This window comes from Apteryx rowi, unplaced genomic scaffold (assembly GCF_003343035.1).
Source record: "Apteryx rowi isolate R43461 unplaced genomic scaffold, aptRow1 scaffold_908, whole genome shotgun sequence".
Classification (NCBI taxonomy): domain Eukaryota; kingdom Metazoa; phylum Chordata; class Aves; order Apterygiformes; family Apterygidae; genus Apteryx; species Apteryx rowi.
The window spans coordinates 79,617-91,614 of record NW_020451214.1 but is presented as its reverse complement, the minus strand read 5'-3'; the positions used below and the strand labels follow the sequence as shown (position 1 = coordinate 91,614).

General features: G+C 63.6%; 2 protein-coding genes across 6 annotated transcripts; both read right to left on the bottom strand.

Moving 5' to 3' along the window:
- Positions 1 to 34: 34 nt before the first annotated feature.
- FDPS (farnesyl diphosphate synthase) lies at positions 35 to 2,709 on the bottom strand. Of its 5 annotated transcripts, XM_026091499.1 has the most exons (10): positions 2,695 to 2,709; positions 2,435 to 2,571; positions 2,226 to 2,366; positions 2,074 to 2,154; positions 1,874 to 1,996; positions 1,529 to 1,617; positions 1,178 to 1,250; positions 951 to 1,028; positions 740 to 874; positions 35 to 466 (listed from the first exon to the last, which is right to left on the bottom strand). In XM_026091499.1, the coding sequence occupies exons 2-10, from the start codon at positions 2,561 to 2,563 to the stop codon at positions 266 to 268; spliced, it is 1,050 nt and encodes a 349-aa protein (XP_025947284.1). In that variant the 5' UTR covers positions 2,564 to 2,571; positions 2,695 to 2,709; the 3' UTR covers positions 35 to 265. The 5 variants fall into 5 exon arrangements, with proteins under 5 accessions (XP_025947284.1, XP_025947283.1, XP_025947286.1 ...); XM_026091498.1 differs by lacking the exon at positions 2,695 to 2,709 and having other exon boundaries at positions 2,435 to 2,633; XM_026091501.1 differs by lacking the exon at positions 2,695 to 2,709 and having other exon boundaries at positions 951 to 956; positions 2,435 to 2,630.
- Positions 2,710 to 3,037: 328 nt separating this feature from the next.
- On the bottom strand, positions 3,038 to 10,012 carry HCN3 (hyperpolarization activated cyclic nucleotide gated potassium channel 3). Its single transcript, XM_026091495.1, has 7 exons — positions 9,586 to 10,012; positions 9,210 to 9,371; positions 8,734 to 8,952; positions 8,276 to 8,422; positions 7,940 to 8,180; positions 7,508 to 7,672; positions 3,038 to 7,149 (listed from the first exon to the last, which is right to left on the bottom strand). The coding sequence occupies exons 1-7, from the start codon at positions 9,994 to 9,996 to the stop codon at positions 6,017 to 6,019; spliced, it is 2,478 nt and encodes an 825-aa protein (XP_025947280.1). The 5' UTR covers positions 9,997 to 10,012; the 3' UTR covers positions 3,038 to 6,016.
- Between the last annotated feature and the right edge of the window lie 1,986 nt (positions 10,013 to 11,998).

Genomic DNA, 11,998 nt, shown 5'->3' with positions numbered 1-11,998 from the left:
AGCTCCACCTCTCCCCGCACACAGCAGGCAGCGCTCCCAATAAGTTATCTTTATTGATACACACCCTGCCACCACCGTGCCTGTGACACACACCACGGGCCTGGCCCCGGCCCTGCACCCCAACGCAGGAGACTGAACGGTTCACCGCAGCCCCTGGGAGCCCTCCCATGGAGGGGAGAGACATGGACAGCAGTGCAAGTTTACTAAAAAGGCCTTCTTCATGAAGGACAAGAAAGTTCCTTAGAATGACAGCCCACTAGCCCCCTCACTTCTGGCGCTTGTAAATCTTCTGAGCTAGGCCCAGAAAGATCTCCTTAGGGAGGCGGTTCGCATGCTTCTTGATCAGTTCTTGTAGATGCTGATAGCTGTTCTCTTCATATTCCTGAAAAACAGCCCTCATGCCCAAAGTCTCATAGAGCTCCTTCACCTTAGCCACCTTCTCTGGTTCCTTACAACCGTAGTTCTCCTGAGAAGAGACCAGAACAAAAAATAAAGTTGAAGTCCAGCTTATGGCTACTGCAGTAGCTGCTGGTTCAGCTAAATGCAGCAGAAATCACCTCTTCTCCCTGCTGCTTTATGCTACCCAAATCAATTGATCCTTCTCCCACCCCAGGCACCCTCACAGTTCATCTACTTCAGGTAGCGCAAGGTTTTTCAAACGTACAGTAGAACACTACTATACCCCCTCTACACCACACTGAGGAAGGGAGCCCATTTTTGGTAAGCCTGGTGGTGTTACCTCCAGGATCTGCCTCTGCTCTGGTGTGACCCGACGCAGACACTCCACCACCAGCCAGCTGCACTTGTTGTCCTGGATATCAGTGCCAACCTTCCCTGTCAACTCTGGATCCCCAAAGCAGTCCAAGTAATCGTCCTATGTGTGGATGGAACAACTTTAGTGTGAGACACTTGTTGCAGCGCCAAGTGAGGGACAGGGAGGTACCTCCTACCTGGACCTGGAAGAATTCACCCATCTCCAGCAAGACTGCTTTGGCATTGGCATGTTCTTCCTCACTGTCAATACCAGTCTAAACCAAAGAAGGGATTAAGCCTTCCTGTATGTTTTACATCCCTCCTTCTCCAGTCTCCCAAACCACCTACCCACCTAGACAGCCTCATACTGATAAATTAGGCTGTCCCTCTCTTCTCCAAGGCTGCCTACATTCATAAAACTCACCATGTACATGGCAGCAGCCACTGGGAGGTAGAAGGAGTAGAATGCAGTCTTGTACTTAACGATTGCCTTATACCTGTGATAGGGGGACCACACTCAGTAACAAAGCCCAGGCTTCCCCCTCCCACTGATGCTATGCAGATAAGGGCCATCAGAAAGCAAGAAGCCTCCCTCTCCAAACCAGCTCCCAGTTGTGACGGGGAGAGCAAGACTTGTTTCCCCAAAGTCGGGTAGATGACAGCAGAATTCCAGCAGACAAATTATCCCCTCTCTACAGCCTCTTCTGGAAGGGGCTGCAGCCAAAGCCACATTAGCCAAAACTGGGCTTATCCCGTGCCCCTTCAGCACCCTTACCTCTGCTCACTGAAGCGATTCAAATCCACCTGGGAGACAGGAGCAGTGATGAGGTCCAGGGCCTGCCCAAGCTCAGTCTGGTAGCTGGTCTGGGGAGGAAAGATTTATGGATTTATCCTCACACTTCTGTCCCCAGGAAATTCCTAAGAGCATACTAGAAATCCTAAACTCCAGCCTCATCTCAGGTTCTTCTCCAAGTCTGAAGGAGGGGAGCATTTTTGGCAGGACACCCAAGAACTTAAGGGCAGACTAGAGATTCAAACACGATCAAATAACCAGGAGTGGACTAGATCCAGGCAGGCAAAGACAAGTCTGTGGGAGGGGGGATACAAGGGCCTGCCCCACCTGCAAGAAAAGCTCCAGCAAGTGCAGGTAGTAGGGGCGTTCCCCACAGTATTTCTTCAGCAGCCTGTAGACAGATGACTCCAGGAGGAAGGCATCGTTGACAGCATCCAAACCAACCCCCTCCTGCAACACAAGAGCAGAAACAGGTGTCACAGCAAGCCAGCACTGCAACACCCCCCACGCTGCCCCAGCCCCCTCACCTTCTTGTACCAGCAGAGCTGTCCCCGGCGGGTGAGGGATGAGTCCATGATGTCATCAGCCACCAGGAAAAAGGCCTGGAGCTGCGGGAGGCTCGGTCAGGAAGGCGACAGGGCTGCCCCCTCCCGCAGCTCTGCCAGCCCCCGGCTCTTACCAGCTCCACGCACCAGCCGACGGCCATGGCGCACCGGAGGCTCTCGGCGTCGCGCCGCTCGGGGCCCGCCAGCTCGCGGAAGGCCGCCAGCACCGTCAGCCCGCGGTTGTTCTTCCCGCCCGGCGCGTTGTACTCCAGCACCTGCGGGGAGAGGCGCCGCTAGGCCCCGGCCCGGCCCGGCCCGGCCCCCGGCCCGGCCCCCCACTCACCTCCTTGAGGCGCGCCACGGCGTCGCCCACCTCCGGGTGCCCCAGCTCCGCCGTCAGGTCGCGCACGATCTGCGGGAAGAAGCCCACGAAGGCCGCCCGGTCGCCCGCCGCCGCCCCGGCCCCGCTCATCGTCACGCCTGCGAGGGAGAGAGCTGCTAGACGCCGGCGCCGGCGCCGGCCCACAGCCAGCCAGCCAGCCAGCCAGCCGCTCGCCCCCGGCCCCGGTGCCCCCGACCCGCAGCCGCTCGCCGGCCCCTCACCCGCGTCGCGACTCAGGCCCGGGCGCGTAGTTCGCAGCCGCGAGCCCAGCGCGCGCGGCGCCGCTGCTAGACTACGAGCCCCGGCGTGCCTCGCGCGGGAGGGGGCGGACCCGGCCGCCGACCGCCTCGGGCACCCGCGCTCATTGGCCCTCTCTATCGTATGAGGATGGGCCCAAGGGGGCCGGGCCAGTAAGAGGGCGAGGGGGGTGGGAACCGGCCTTCCGATAGGCGGAGAGAGCGGAATGGGGCGGGTGCCCGGCGGGAGCGCGCGTGGGCCGGGCGCCGCCCGGGAAGGGTGGGCGTGCGGGCTGCAGGGGCGCAGTGCAGGTGCGGGGCGCGCGTGGGGGGAGCGGTGCAGGTGCGAGGTGCAGGGTCCCCTTCCTCCAGGCCCAGGGTTAGGGATCGGTCCGCAGAGGCTGGAGGTGCCATCAGTGTCCCCTGGCGTAGCAGAGGGAGCAGAGCAGAGCTGCAGACACGTCCCGGCCTGTCGGCAGCCTGCAGCAAGCAGAGCCGGGGAGAGTCTGKCCCTGCCCTGCCCTGCCGAGGGCGAAGCGCAGGGGCAGGAGCGGGGGCAGGGGGAGCCTCCCCTGCCTGGAGGGTCTGGGGGCCGCGGGGCAGCTCGTGGGCGGGCTGCGAGCCCGGTCTCGGTGGTTGTTACAGCAGTGATAAACATCGTGTGCTTGAACTGCTGCGGTGCCGAGCTTTGCACCCCCTGCCTTCGCCTGCCCTGCGCCGGACACGGCCAGGCCTGGAAGCTGAGTGCTGCCATGCTCCCAAACCTGCCCCTCTCCTCCACGCCGTCCCGCGCCGCTGATTGGCAATCTCCGGCTGATCCACTGTAATCCCTTAATCGCCGCTAACCCCAGTTTAATCAGTCTCTGCCTCGCTGCCTCCTAATCCCCTGCCAGTGGGGGCTGCGGGATGGGGCTGTCCTGCGGGACGCTCTGGGCAGGGTGGCTTTCCTGTGCTGGGGACAGGCGAACCTGCCGGCTTGATGGCCAGCTCCGGCACAGCCTGCCCACTGCTGCTCCAGCTGCTCCAGCATGGCATTCCCACTGCTCCAGGCACGGCCTTTCTGCTGCTGCTCCAGCTGCTCCAGGCACTGCATTCCCACTGCTCTGGGCATGGTTCTGCTGCTGCTCCAGGCATGGCATTCCCACTGCTCCAGGCATGGCATTCCCGCTGCTCCGGGTACGGCGTTCCTGCTGCTCAACCCAAGTGACTCAGCCTGCAGAGCGGAGGCAAATGGTGTCTCTGGCTGGGCACAAGACATACAAGCTGCAATTACTTTCCCAAGAAAATGCTCTTCTCCGCTCTGCAGCCTCCGAGCACCCGGCGCAGCGGCAGGCCCAGGAGCCGCTGGCACAGCAGGACACTGGGGCCGGGAGGCGCCCGCTCTAATCAGGCTGGCTGTGGAGTAATCTGAAATAATCAAATTAGAGAGAAACTGCTAATGAGCTCTGATCGCATCATGTGTCATGGAGCCTAATTGCTGCCRGCAGTGGGGTGACCCCGAGCATCCCACGGGTGCGGGCTCCCGCGGCGGGGAGAGCTGGCCGAGTGCGGTGCCAAGCCATGGAGCAGAAGCGAAGCAGAGCCCCGGAGGCTGTGTGGAGCCCCGGAGCAGGAGCGGAGCCCCGGAGGCCATGCTGAGCTGCGGAGGCCGTGCCGAGCCGCGGAGGCAGGAGCGCAGAGTCCAGGCCCTGCAGCGGGGCTGGAGCTCTGCAAACCCCCTGGCTGCGGCGGCTTGAGCACCCAGCACGGCATGACCTTCATTTAATCTATTTAATGCCTAAAGTCTGTTCTGCAATCAGGCCGTATCAAAGCCTCCCTCCCTCCCCCCAGGTTAATAAACTGGAGGGAAATGGAAGGGGAAAAAGACCGAAGATTAAACATTAATCTCCCCGGAGCCAAAGGTGTGGGGGGAGAATGGGAGGGGACCTGTTGCGGATGGCAAAGCTGGGGACGGAGATGCAGCCCTGGGCTCCCCCGGTGCCTCCCCAGCGCTCCCGGGGCTGCGGGAAGGCAGGAATTGGCCAGTGCTTTTAATGGGACGGGGTGGCCGAGCAGCGGGGCCGCGTCCCCGCTCTGTCCTGGTGGCAGGGTGCAGAAGCAGGCGCCCCCAGACCAGCTCGGAATTGCTCTTTATTATTTAAATCCATTATGTACAACGACCAAAAAATAAAAAAACGCTTTTAAATCTTCTGCAATATGAAAACTACAAGCTCTGTACATCGACTGCAGTGAGTGCAAGAGTGAAGGATCATGGTCTTTGGTGACTGGCCTTGGAGCCGTGCGTGGAGCCGGGACCCCGGGGCTGGCGGTGCTCGCCATTGCGGTCCCGCGCCAACCGCAGAAGCGTCCGCGCGCTCCGGCTGCGAGCCCCTTCTGGAGGAGCTGCTGGGACACAGACCATGGGGATGGGGCGGGAGGGAAGGCAGGGGCCGGACGGGGACAGGGACGGGGACGTCCAAGTCCACGAGAAAAAGGCAGTGCTGGCTGTTCCCTCCGGCAGCTGCACTCGCGGGGTTCCCGCCGTACCGACATGCCCTGTGGGCTGGGCCAGGCCCCCGTGTCCCGCGGCGCAGGCTGGCCCCAACGTCCCAAAACACCAGCAGGGAGAACTGAACAACTCACGTCAAGGAGGACGGCATGAAGGGGCCCCTCGCCGCCGAGCCCCGCTGCCCGGTGCCAGGAGTGGAGAAGCTTGCACAGCGCGGCGGGTCGGGGGACACTACTTTAACCAGACTTGGGGACATGTTTGGGCCCAAAGCAACACCATAAGCAGAGCTCAGCTGCTTGGCAGAGCCACGACTCACACACACATGGCGAACTACTGGCTCCGGGGGGTTCGGGGTCTTCTTGCAGCGCCCCGGCTCGCTGCAGCACCGGTGACCGGTGATCCAGGCAGGGGAGCAGAGAGCCCCTTGGGGAGCCGGGGCGGCTGGGGGGGACGCGGCCCCGTCCCGCGTGCTGGGAGCGCCGGGGGCTGGCAGTGGATTTCCACGGGGCTGCGTGCCGGGCGCCGGGGCGTCACGGCAGGCACCGCCGCTTGGCACTCGTCACGCCGGGCCGGCCCCGGCGCTGTGCTCCGGCCTCGGCCACAGGGCCCCGGGAGCGGCAGGAGTGGCGGGATGCAGGGAGCAGCGGCAGGTCCCTGGCTCAGGGCCCTCCGGCTCCATCCTGGCTGTGCCCCCGGCGCCGCCATCCCCGCGCCCGGCCGCTCACCTCCTCTCCCCTCGGATGCGGCCGGGGCTGGGGCCTTCCCAGGGTGCGCCGGCCTCTCCTGGCTCCCTCCTGCCTGCCCGCCCGCGGGGGCCGCTCACATGTTGGACGGGAGCTTGGGCTTCCCCGTCTCCAGCTCCGGGCTGAAGGCCACAGAGCCCTTGCGGGAGGGAGCCGCCGGCTGCCGGGCCGCAGCCACCGGCGACGGCAGGGCGGCCGCTCCCGCCGCAGAGCGGCTTGCTTGAGCCGAGGATCCTGAAGGCATCTGCTGCGGGCGTGCTGGCTGGCTGGCGGCCCCTGGGCACGGCTTGGCGAGGAGTCCTGCTACCGAGGGAGAGGAGCGGCGGGCCAGGTTCCCCGCCGACTTCCTGCCCTGCTGCAAGGAGCTCCCGTCCGCTTGCTGGGAAACCTTATTGGGCAAGGAGGGCTGGGAGGCCGAGAGGAGCCGGACGTCCTGGGTGAGCCGCCCCACCGGCAGGCCCTGGATGCTCCTGTGCTTCACCAGCTGCTGTGGCTGCATCAGAAGAGAGATGTGGGAGCCGGTGGCCCGGGACAGGCTGTAGTGGAGCGTTCTCCCCACGGGCAGCGCTGGCTCCGAGCCGGGCGACGGAGCCCCTGCCGCCTGCTGCAGCAGCGAGGTGGAAACCGAAGTGCCGCGGGACTTGGAGAGCTGGGGCTGGGAGCCCGCTGGGGGCTGCTTGGCCAGCGCCGGCGGCTCCCCCTTCGGCGCCGCGCGCGGCAAGGGCTGCGCTCTCTGGGTCCCGCTTTCCAGGGGCGCCTGGGACTGGAGCATCGGGGAGGAAGGCGAACCGGCCGCAGGCGTCTGCAGGTGGGACTGTGGCCCCGAGGCAGAGCTGACGGAGGAGGGCCGGGAGCCCCCCAGGCTGGGCTGGGACCGGCGCACCTGCTTGGGCAGCAGCGTGGCCTCGGGCGAGAGCGGGCTGGAGATGGAGGAAGGTGGCAGGAAGATGTGGGCCTGCAGGCTGTGTTGGTGAGTCAAGGCAATGGCCACGTTGGTGGTGGCAGCGGCTGTCTGCAGGGGCGCGTGCACCAGCGGCTCCCAGATCACCGGCTTGCCGCTCAGCTCCCGGCCCATCGTCATCTGCTGCAGGTCCTGGATGTTGTGGGCCACGTCCTGGTCGTGCTTCACGATCTGCTGGATCATCTCATTGTTCATGGGCCCAGCGCTGTGCTCGGCTCGCTTGCGGAGCAGGATGGAGTTCTTCTTCCCTGGGGGAGATGCCGCAGTGTTGCTGACCCGGGGAGCGCTGGCTCTCGGGGGTGCCGTGGCGGGCAGGGCGATGGCGGGGAAGGGACAGCAAAACCCCCAGAGGTTTACCAAAGGGAAGCAAGGCCCTGGGGGGATCAGGGCTCAGGGGAAGTGGGAGAAGCCGGGGCAGAAAAGGGGCGTCCCGGATCCTTGTCCTGCCCGAACGGCAGGGGCTGCCCCAGCCACCGCCACGCGGCTGCAGGGCTCCAGCCTGGGGGCTGTGGCCCTGGTCCTGCTTGTCCCCAGCAGGCGAAGGAGGGTGAGAACGGGCAATGGCAGTGCAAAGCCAGGGGGTGGCAGCCCGGGGCTGCTCCTCACCTATGCGGTCCAGCCGGTCCATGGCCACGGTCTCGAAGGCCCTGCGCATCATGGGGTATTCCTCCAGCACCTCGTTGAAATTGTCCACCGACAGGGAGTAGAGGCGGCAGTAGGTGTCAGCCCGCACGCTGGCTGTCCGCCGGCCCCGCGTCAGCAGGCAGATTTCTGTGGGGAGACAGATTTGGGCATCAGGGCTCCTGGGCCGTCAACCCCTCCCAAGAGCCCACCCAGGAGGGGCAGCCTCCCTTGGCTGCTGGGCACAGGACAGAGCATAGCTCCAGAGGAGATCCGGGCAGCCACAGTCATGCCCTGCGCCAGTCACAGCCCTCTCCTCCTGCTCTGGGCTGTAGAGACATTCCTGGGCTTGCAACCGCTACTGCCCCTGGCAGCTCTCTCTCCCCTCTGCTCTCCAGGCCCCCAGCCCAGCCTCACCCCCAAAGTAGGAGCCATCGGACAGCTTTGTCTCCTTGTTGCCCTTGGTGAGGATGCTGACCACCCCGTGCTGGATGAAGTACATCTTTTTGCCCACGGTGCCCTCACGGATGATGAAGTCCCCGGGCTGGAAGACCTCAAAGCGCAGCTTGGTCAGCATGGCCGTCACAAAGTTGGGGTCTGCATTGGCGAACAGGGGCATGTTGGCCACCAGGTTGCGGCAGTTGAAGTTGATGATCTCCTGCGGGGCAAGGGGCAGGTGAGCAGAGACATCGCCTAGCCTGACCTCAGTAAACACTGGCCCCCAGTCCCAGGTGCCGGGGCACCTGCCCGTACCTCCTTGAGCGGCTCGCTGAGCTCCCCCAGGATGTTCTCCTCGTCAAACATCTTGCCCTGGTAGCGGTGCTCATAGTACTCATGGATGCGCTGGCGCGTGTCCCCAGGCAGCTTGTGGAAGGACATGTACTGCTCCACTTGCTTGTACTGCAGGACGGGACAGAGCCACATAGGGCTGGTTGGAACGAGCCAGCGCCACTGGGCTCTGGGACAGGGAAGAGCAGATGCTGCTGGCACCGAGGGTCCCGGGGCAGCAGCCGGGGCCTCGCCACCTTGCCCAGGACAAGCCCCAACAGCACAAATGGGGCGTCTTTACCCAGCGGGAGCCCAGCCCCCCCCCAGTCCCACGGCAGGACGGGGCAGGAGCCCGCGGGGCAGCACAGCCTGCTCGGAGCTGGGCCTAATGCCCCAGGACATCTTCTCCCGCTACTCGGGTGATCTCTGCACCACCTGCTGACCTTCTCCTGATACTGGCGCCGCGATGAGTCCAGTGACTGGATGAGGGCAGTGGCGTGGCCGATGAACATGGCATAGCAGGTGGCCCCCACGATCATGCTCAGCATCGTGAGCCAGACGTCGGTCATTCCCTTGGGCGCCTGCTGGCCGTAGCCAATGCACAGCATGTGGCTCATGGCCTTGAACAGGGCGTGCGAGTACTGCTTTCCCCAGGAGTCGTTCTGGAGAGGAGGGAACAGCAGTGCTGGCAGAGGCCAGTGGAAGGAGCTGCTGGACCAGACCCCCCCCCAGCCACCCACCCTGAGCCGAGGTGTCCCAGAGCCCCCAGGGGGCCAAAATGTATCTGCCACATACAACACCCAAGGGCAATTGTTGCCCCTGCCCAAGCCCCTTGGTCCTACCCACAGGCAGACAGGGCCAAAAGTCCCTTCTGGTGTCCCTGCTGGGGACAACAGCTCCAGGGCCCCCTGGGACTCACCACCATGTGGTTGATGGAGACCCAGCAGTCCTTGGGGAAATCTTGCAGCATGGGCACCAGGAACTGGAGGCAGCCGTCCCAGTGGCACAGCAGCAGCATCATGCCGATGAGGTTGAAGATCCTCACCACAGCACTGGCCAGGTCGTAGGTCATATGGAAGATCTGGGGAAGAGGCAGGAGCAGAGCTACAGAGAGCACCTTGCGTGGCAGCCGTGGGAGGAGAGGGGCTGAAAAAGTCTCCTTGCCCAGTACGGCCCTCCGAGATCCCCCCTCCAGCCGACTGTATCACACAGCCAGGGATCCCTGGCTCCCTCTCAACCCTGAGCAGGGGTCTTAGATCCCTAAAAAGTCCCCAGACCTCTCCTGAGCGCCTCACCTCCTCCCACTGGTGGATGTAGCGGATGAGGCGTGAGAGGCGCAGCAGGCGCAGCAGGCTGAGGATCTTGGTGAAGCGGACGATGCGCAAGGCCCGGGCCGTCTTGTAGACATCTGAGTCCACCTGGGTCTCCAGGTCAACGATGAGGAAGATGTAGTCAACAGGGATGGAGGAGATGAAGTCGACCAGGAACCAGCTCTTCAGGTACTTCATTTTGATGGTGTGAGGGTCGAGGATGATTTCTGTGTTGTCCTCCACCACGATGCCGGTCCGGAAATTCAGCACCAGGTCAGCCAGGAAGAAAGTGTCTGAAAGCACGTTGAAAACGATCCAGGGAGGGGTGTTCTCATCCTTGAAGAAGGTGATGCCCACAGGCAGGATGATCAAATTTCCCACCATGAGGAGCAACATGATGAGGTCCCAGTAAAACCTGCCAGGGAGGGACCAGGCAGGGAGCAGGGGACAGAGCAGGGCCAGGAAAAGCAGGGAGGGAAAGGAAACAGCCAGTTAGAAAGTGAACCCCGGACCAAAGTTAGAGTTCAGCCCAGTGCTGGGAGATGTGTGCTCCAGACACGTGCCACACAGATGTGACCAGGACCCTTGTGCTTGSCTGGGAGACAAGGAGCATGTGCGTGCAAAGAGGAGCTACTCTGCACTGGCTCCCAAGGCACATCCGAAGAAGGAGACAGGGGTCTGCGGGAGCACTGTCACCCTGCAGGCATGGGAACGGGGGGCTGTAGCTCCAGGAGCTCTCAGGGACGGGACTAGGAGCTTGGCTATCAAGCCTCCCTCTTCTTCTGGCACAACGATGCCTGCACACATCTGCCCTCTCTGCCAGAAACTTGACATCTTCCCTGTGGGAAACTTGGGGAGGGCCTGGGCTTTGCTCCCCAGCGCTCCCTGCCAGCAGCTGCCTCCCCGGCACCACCCGGGCTGGCTTAGTGGGATTTAGGATAAGCTTCACTGGTTATGCAAGCTGAGAGCCAAGCCCAGGGGTGGCAGAGGGGCTCGGGGGCTGCAGGGGCAGTGGGTGCTGAGGCCTGGGTGAGCCCAGTGGTGCCGGCAGGAGCCGGGTGCCAGCAGGATCGTACCTTGGTGTCGGCAAGGGCGCAACATGGAGGGCGGGCTGGTGCAGGGCAGGGGACACGGGCTGCCCGCTGGCCAGCCCCAGCAGTCCCGCGTGCCCTGGGCCTGCAGGACCACCTCATCTGTCCCCTTGCCCTGCGAGTGGCCACGCGGAGAGGCTTCGAAAGCAAAGCCAAGAGACACTGGGCAGCAGCTGGTTAAAGTCTGACTGCGCCCTGATGTTCAGCATGCCCATCCACAGGTGACCGGGGCTGGTGTGTGTGTGTGTGTGTGTGTGTGTGTGTGTGTGTGTGTTTCCTTCCTCACACTGATGCGTGGCCCTTGCTTGCGAGGCCACCAAGGCTCAGTGGGCTCCTGGTTGCACAACTCTTGGTGGGTGCCTGGAAAAGAGGGTCCAGCGCATGCCCTGCTTGGTCCCAGCCGTGCACAGCCCGTCCCCAGCTATGGGTTAAACCTGCATCTCCAAGGGTGACCCAGGACCAACCCTTAATGCCCCATGGACCTAAACAGGCCTTTGCATGTGAAGAGAAACGTGGGCATTTCAGGCATGCGTCCTCTGCGTGCGAGGAGTCAGGTTGCTGGGGCTGGGGTGAGGGGAATGTCTGGGGCTGCTCTCGGCGTGGGGAGGGGCGGGGGGTCAGCTTGCAGCCGCACGGGGCTCAGGCCCTTCTGCGGTGGCAAGGCTGGGAAGGCAAGGGAGGAGAAGTCACAGCACCACGTGAGGCTCCTCCGCGTCCCCACCTCCCAGCCAGGAAGGAGGAGAGGGCATCGGAGCTCCACGGGGAGTGGGGCTGAGGAGGCGAGGGACCTTCTCGGAGAGCGATGATGCTCACCGCAGTTAACTCCTCCATGGCTGGGGCCTGAGCGGGCTTGCCGGGGCGGGCAGGGAGACACCAGCCAGGCAGAAGGCATCCGGAGGAGACAAGGCCTCCTGCACCCCCGTGTCCGCCCCGGCAAAGGCAGGGAAATGGCCGGGAGCCCCTCGCCAGCTGCCCAAACCTGCCGCGAGCTCCTGGTTCAGATTCAGACTTAAGCTCTTGAGGGCAGGCCCCATCTTTTGCTCAGTGTCACGCCAAATGCCCGGGGCCCCTGATCTCCGTGGCCTTTATGCATTCCCGCAACGCAGCGATAAACGCCGGCACAATCCAGCCRTCTGTCGCTCCGCATCACCTTCAGTGCGTGGCGTCGGTCCCCGAGCTACAGGTCCCTCCGAGGAGCTGGGGCCGGCACGCTCGGGGCAGACGCCGACAACCCGCGCGGAGGGCAGCGTGCTGGGGACGAAGGCCGGGGCCGCTTCGCCCCCGCCGACAAACCCCCCAAGAGCCCC

Bases quoted from the DNA above. Each gene is read 5' to 3' on its own strand.
- FDPS (XM_026091499.1), bottom strand. From the start codon at position 2,563: ATGAGCGGGGCCGGGGCGGCGGCGGGCGACCGGGCGGCCTTCGTGGGC. The intron at 2,155-2,225 runs GTAAGAGCCGGG...AGCCTCCCGCAG, and splicing joins TCGGCTGGTGCGTGGAGCTG to CTCCAGGCCTTTTTCCTGGT. The intron at 1,029-1,177 runs GTGAGTTTTATG...TCTTTGGTTTAG, and splicing joins TGGCTGCTGCCATGTACATG to ACTGGTATTGACAGTGAGGA.
- HCN3 (XM_026091495.1), bottom strand. From the start codon at position 9,996: ATGTTGCTCCTCATGGTGGGAAATTTGATCATCCTGCCTGTGGGCATC. The intron at 8,181-8,275 runs GTACGGGCAGGT...CTTGCCCCGCAG, and splicing joins TCAGCGAGCCGCTCAAGGAG to GAGATCATCAACTTCAACTG. The intron at 7,150-7,507 runs GTGAGGAGCAGC...CATCTCCCCCAG, and splicing joins GGACCGGCTGGACCGCATAG to GGAAGAAGAACTCCATCCTG.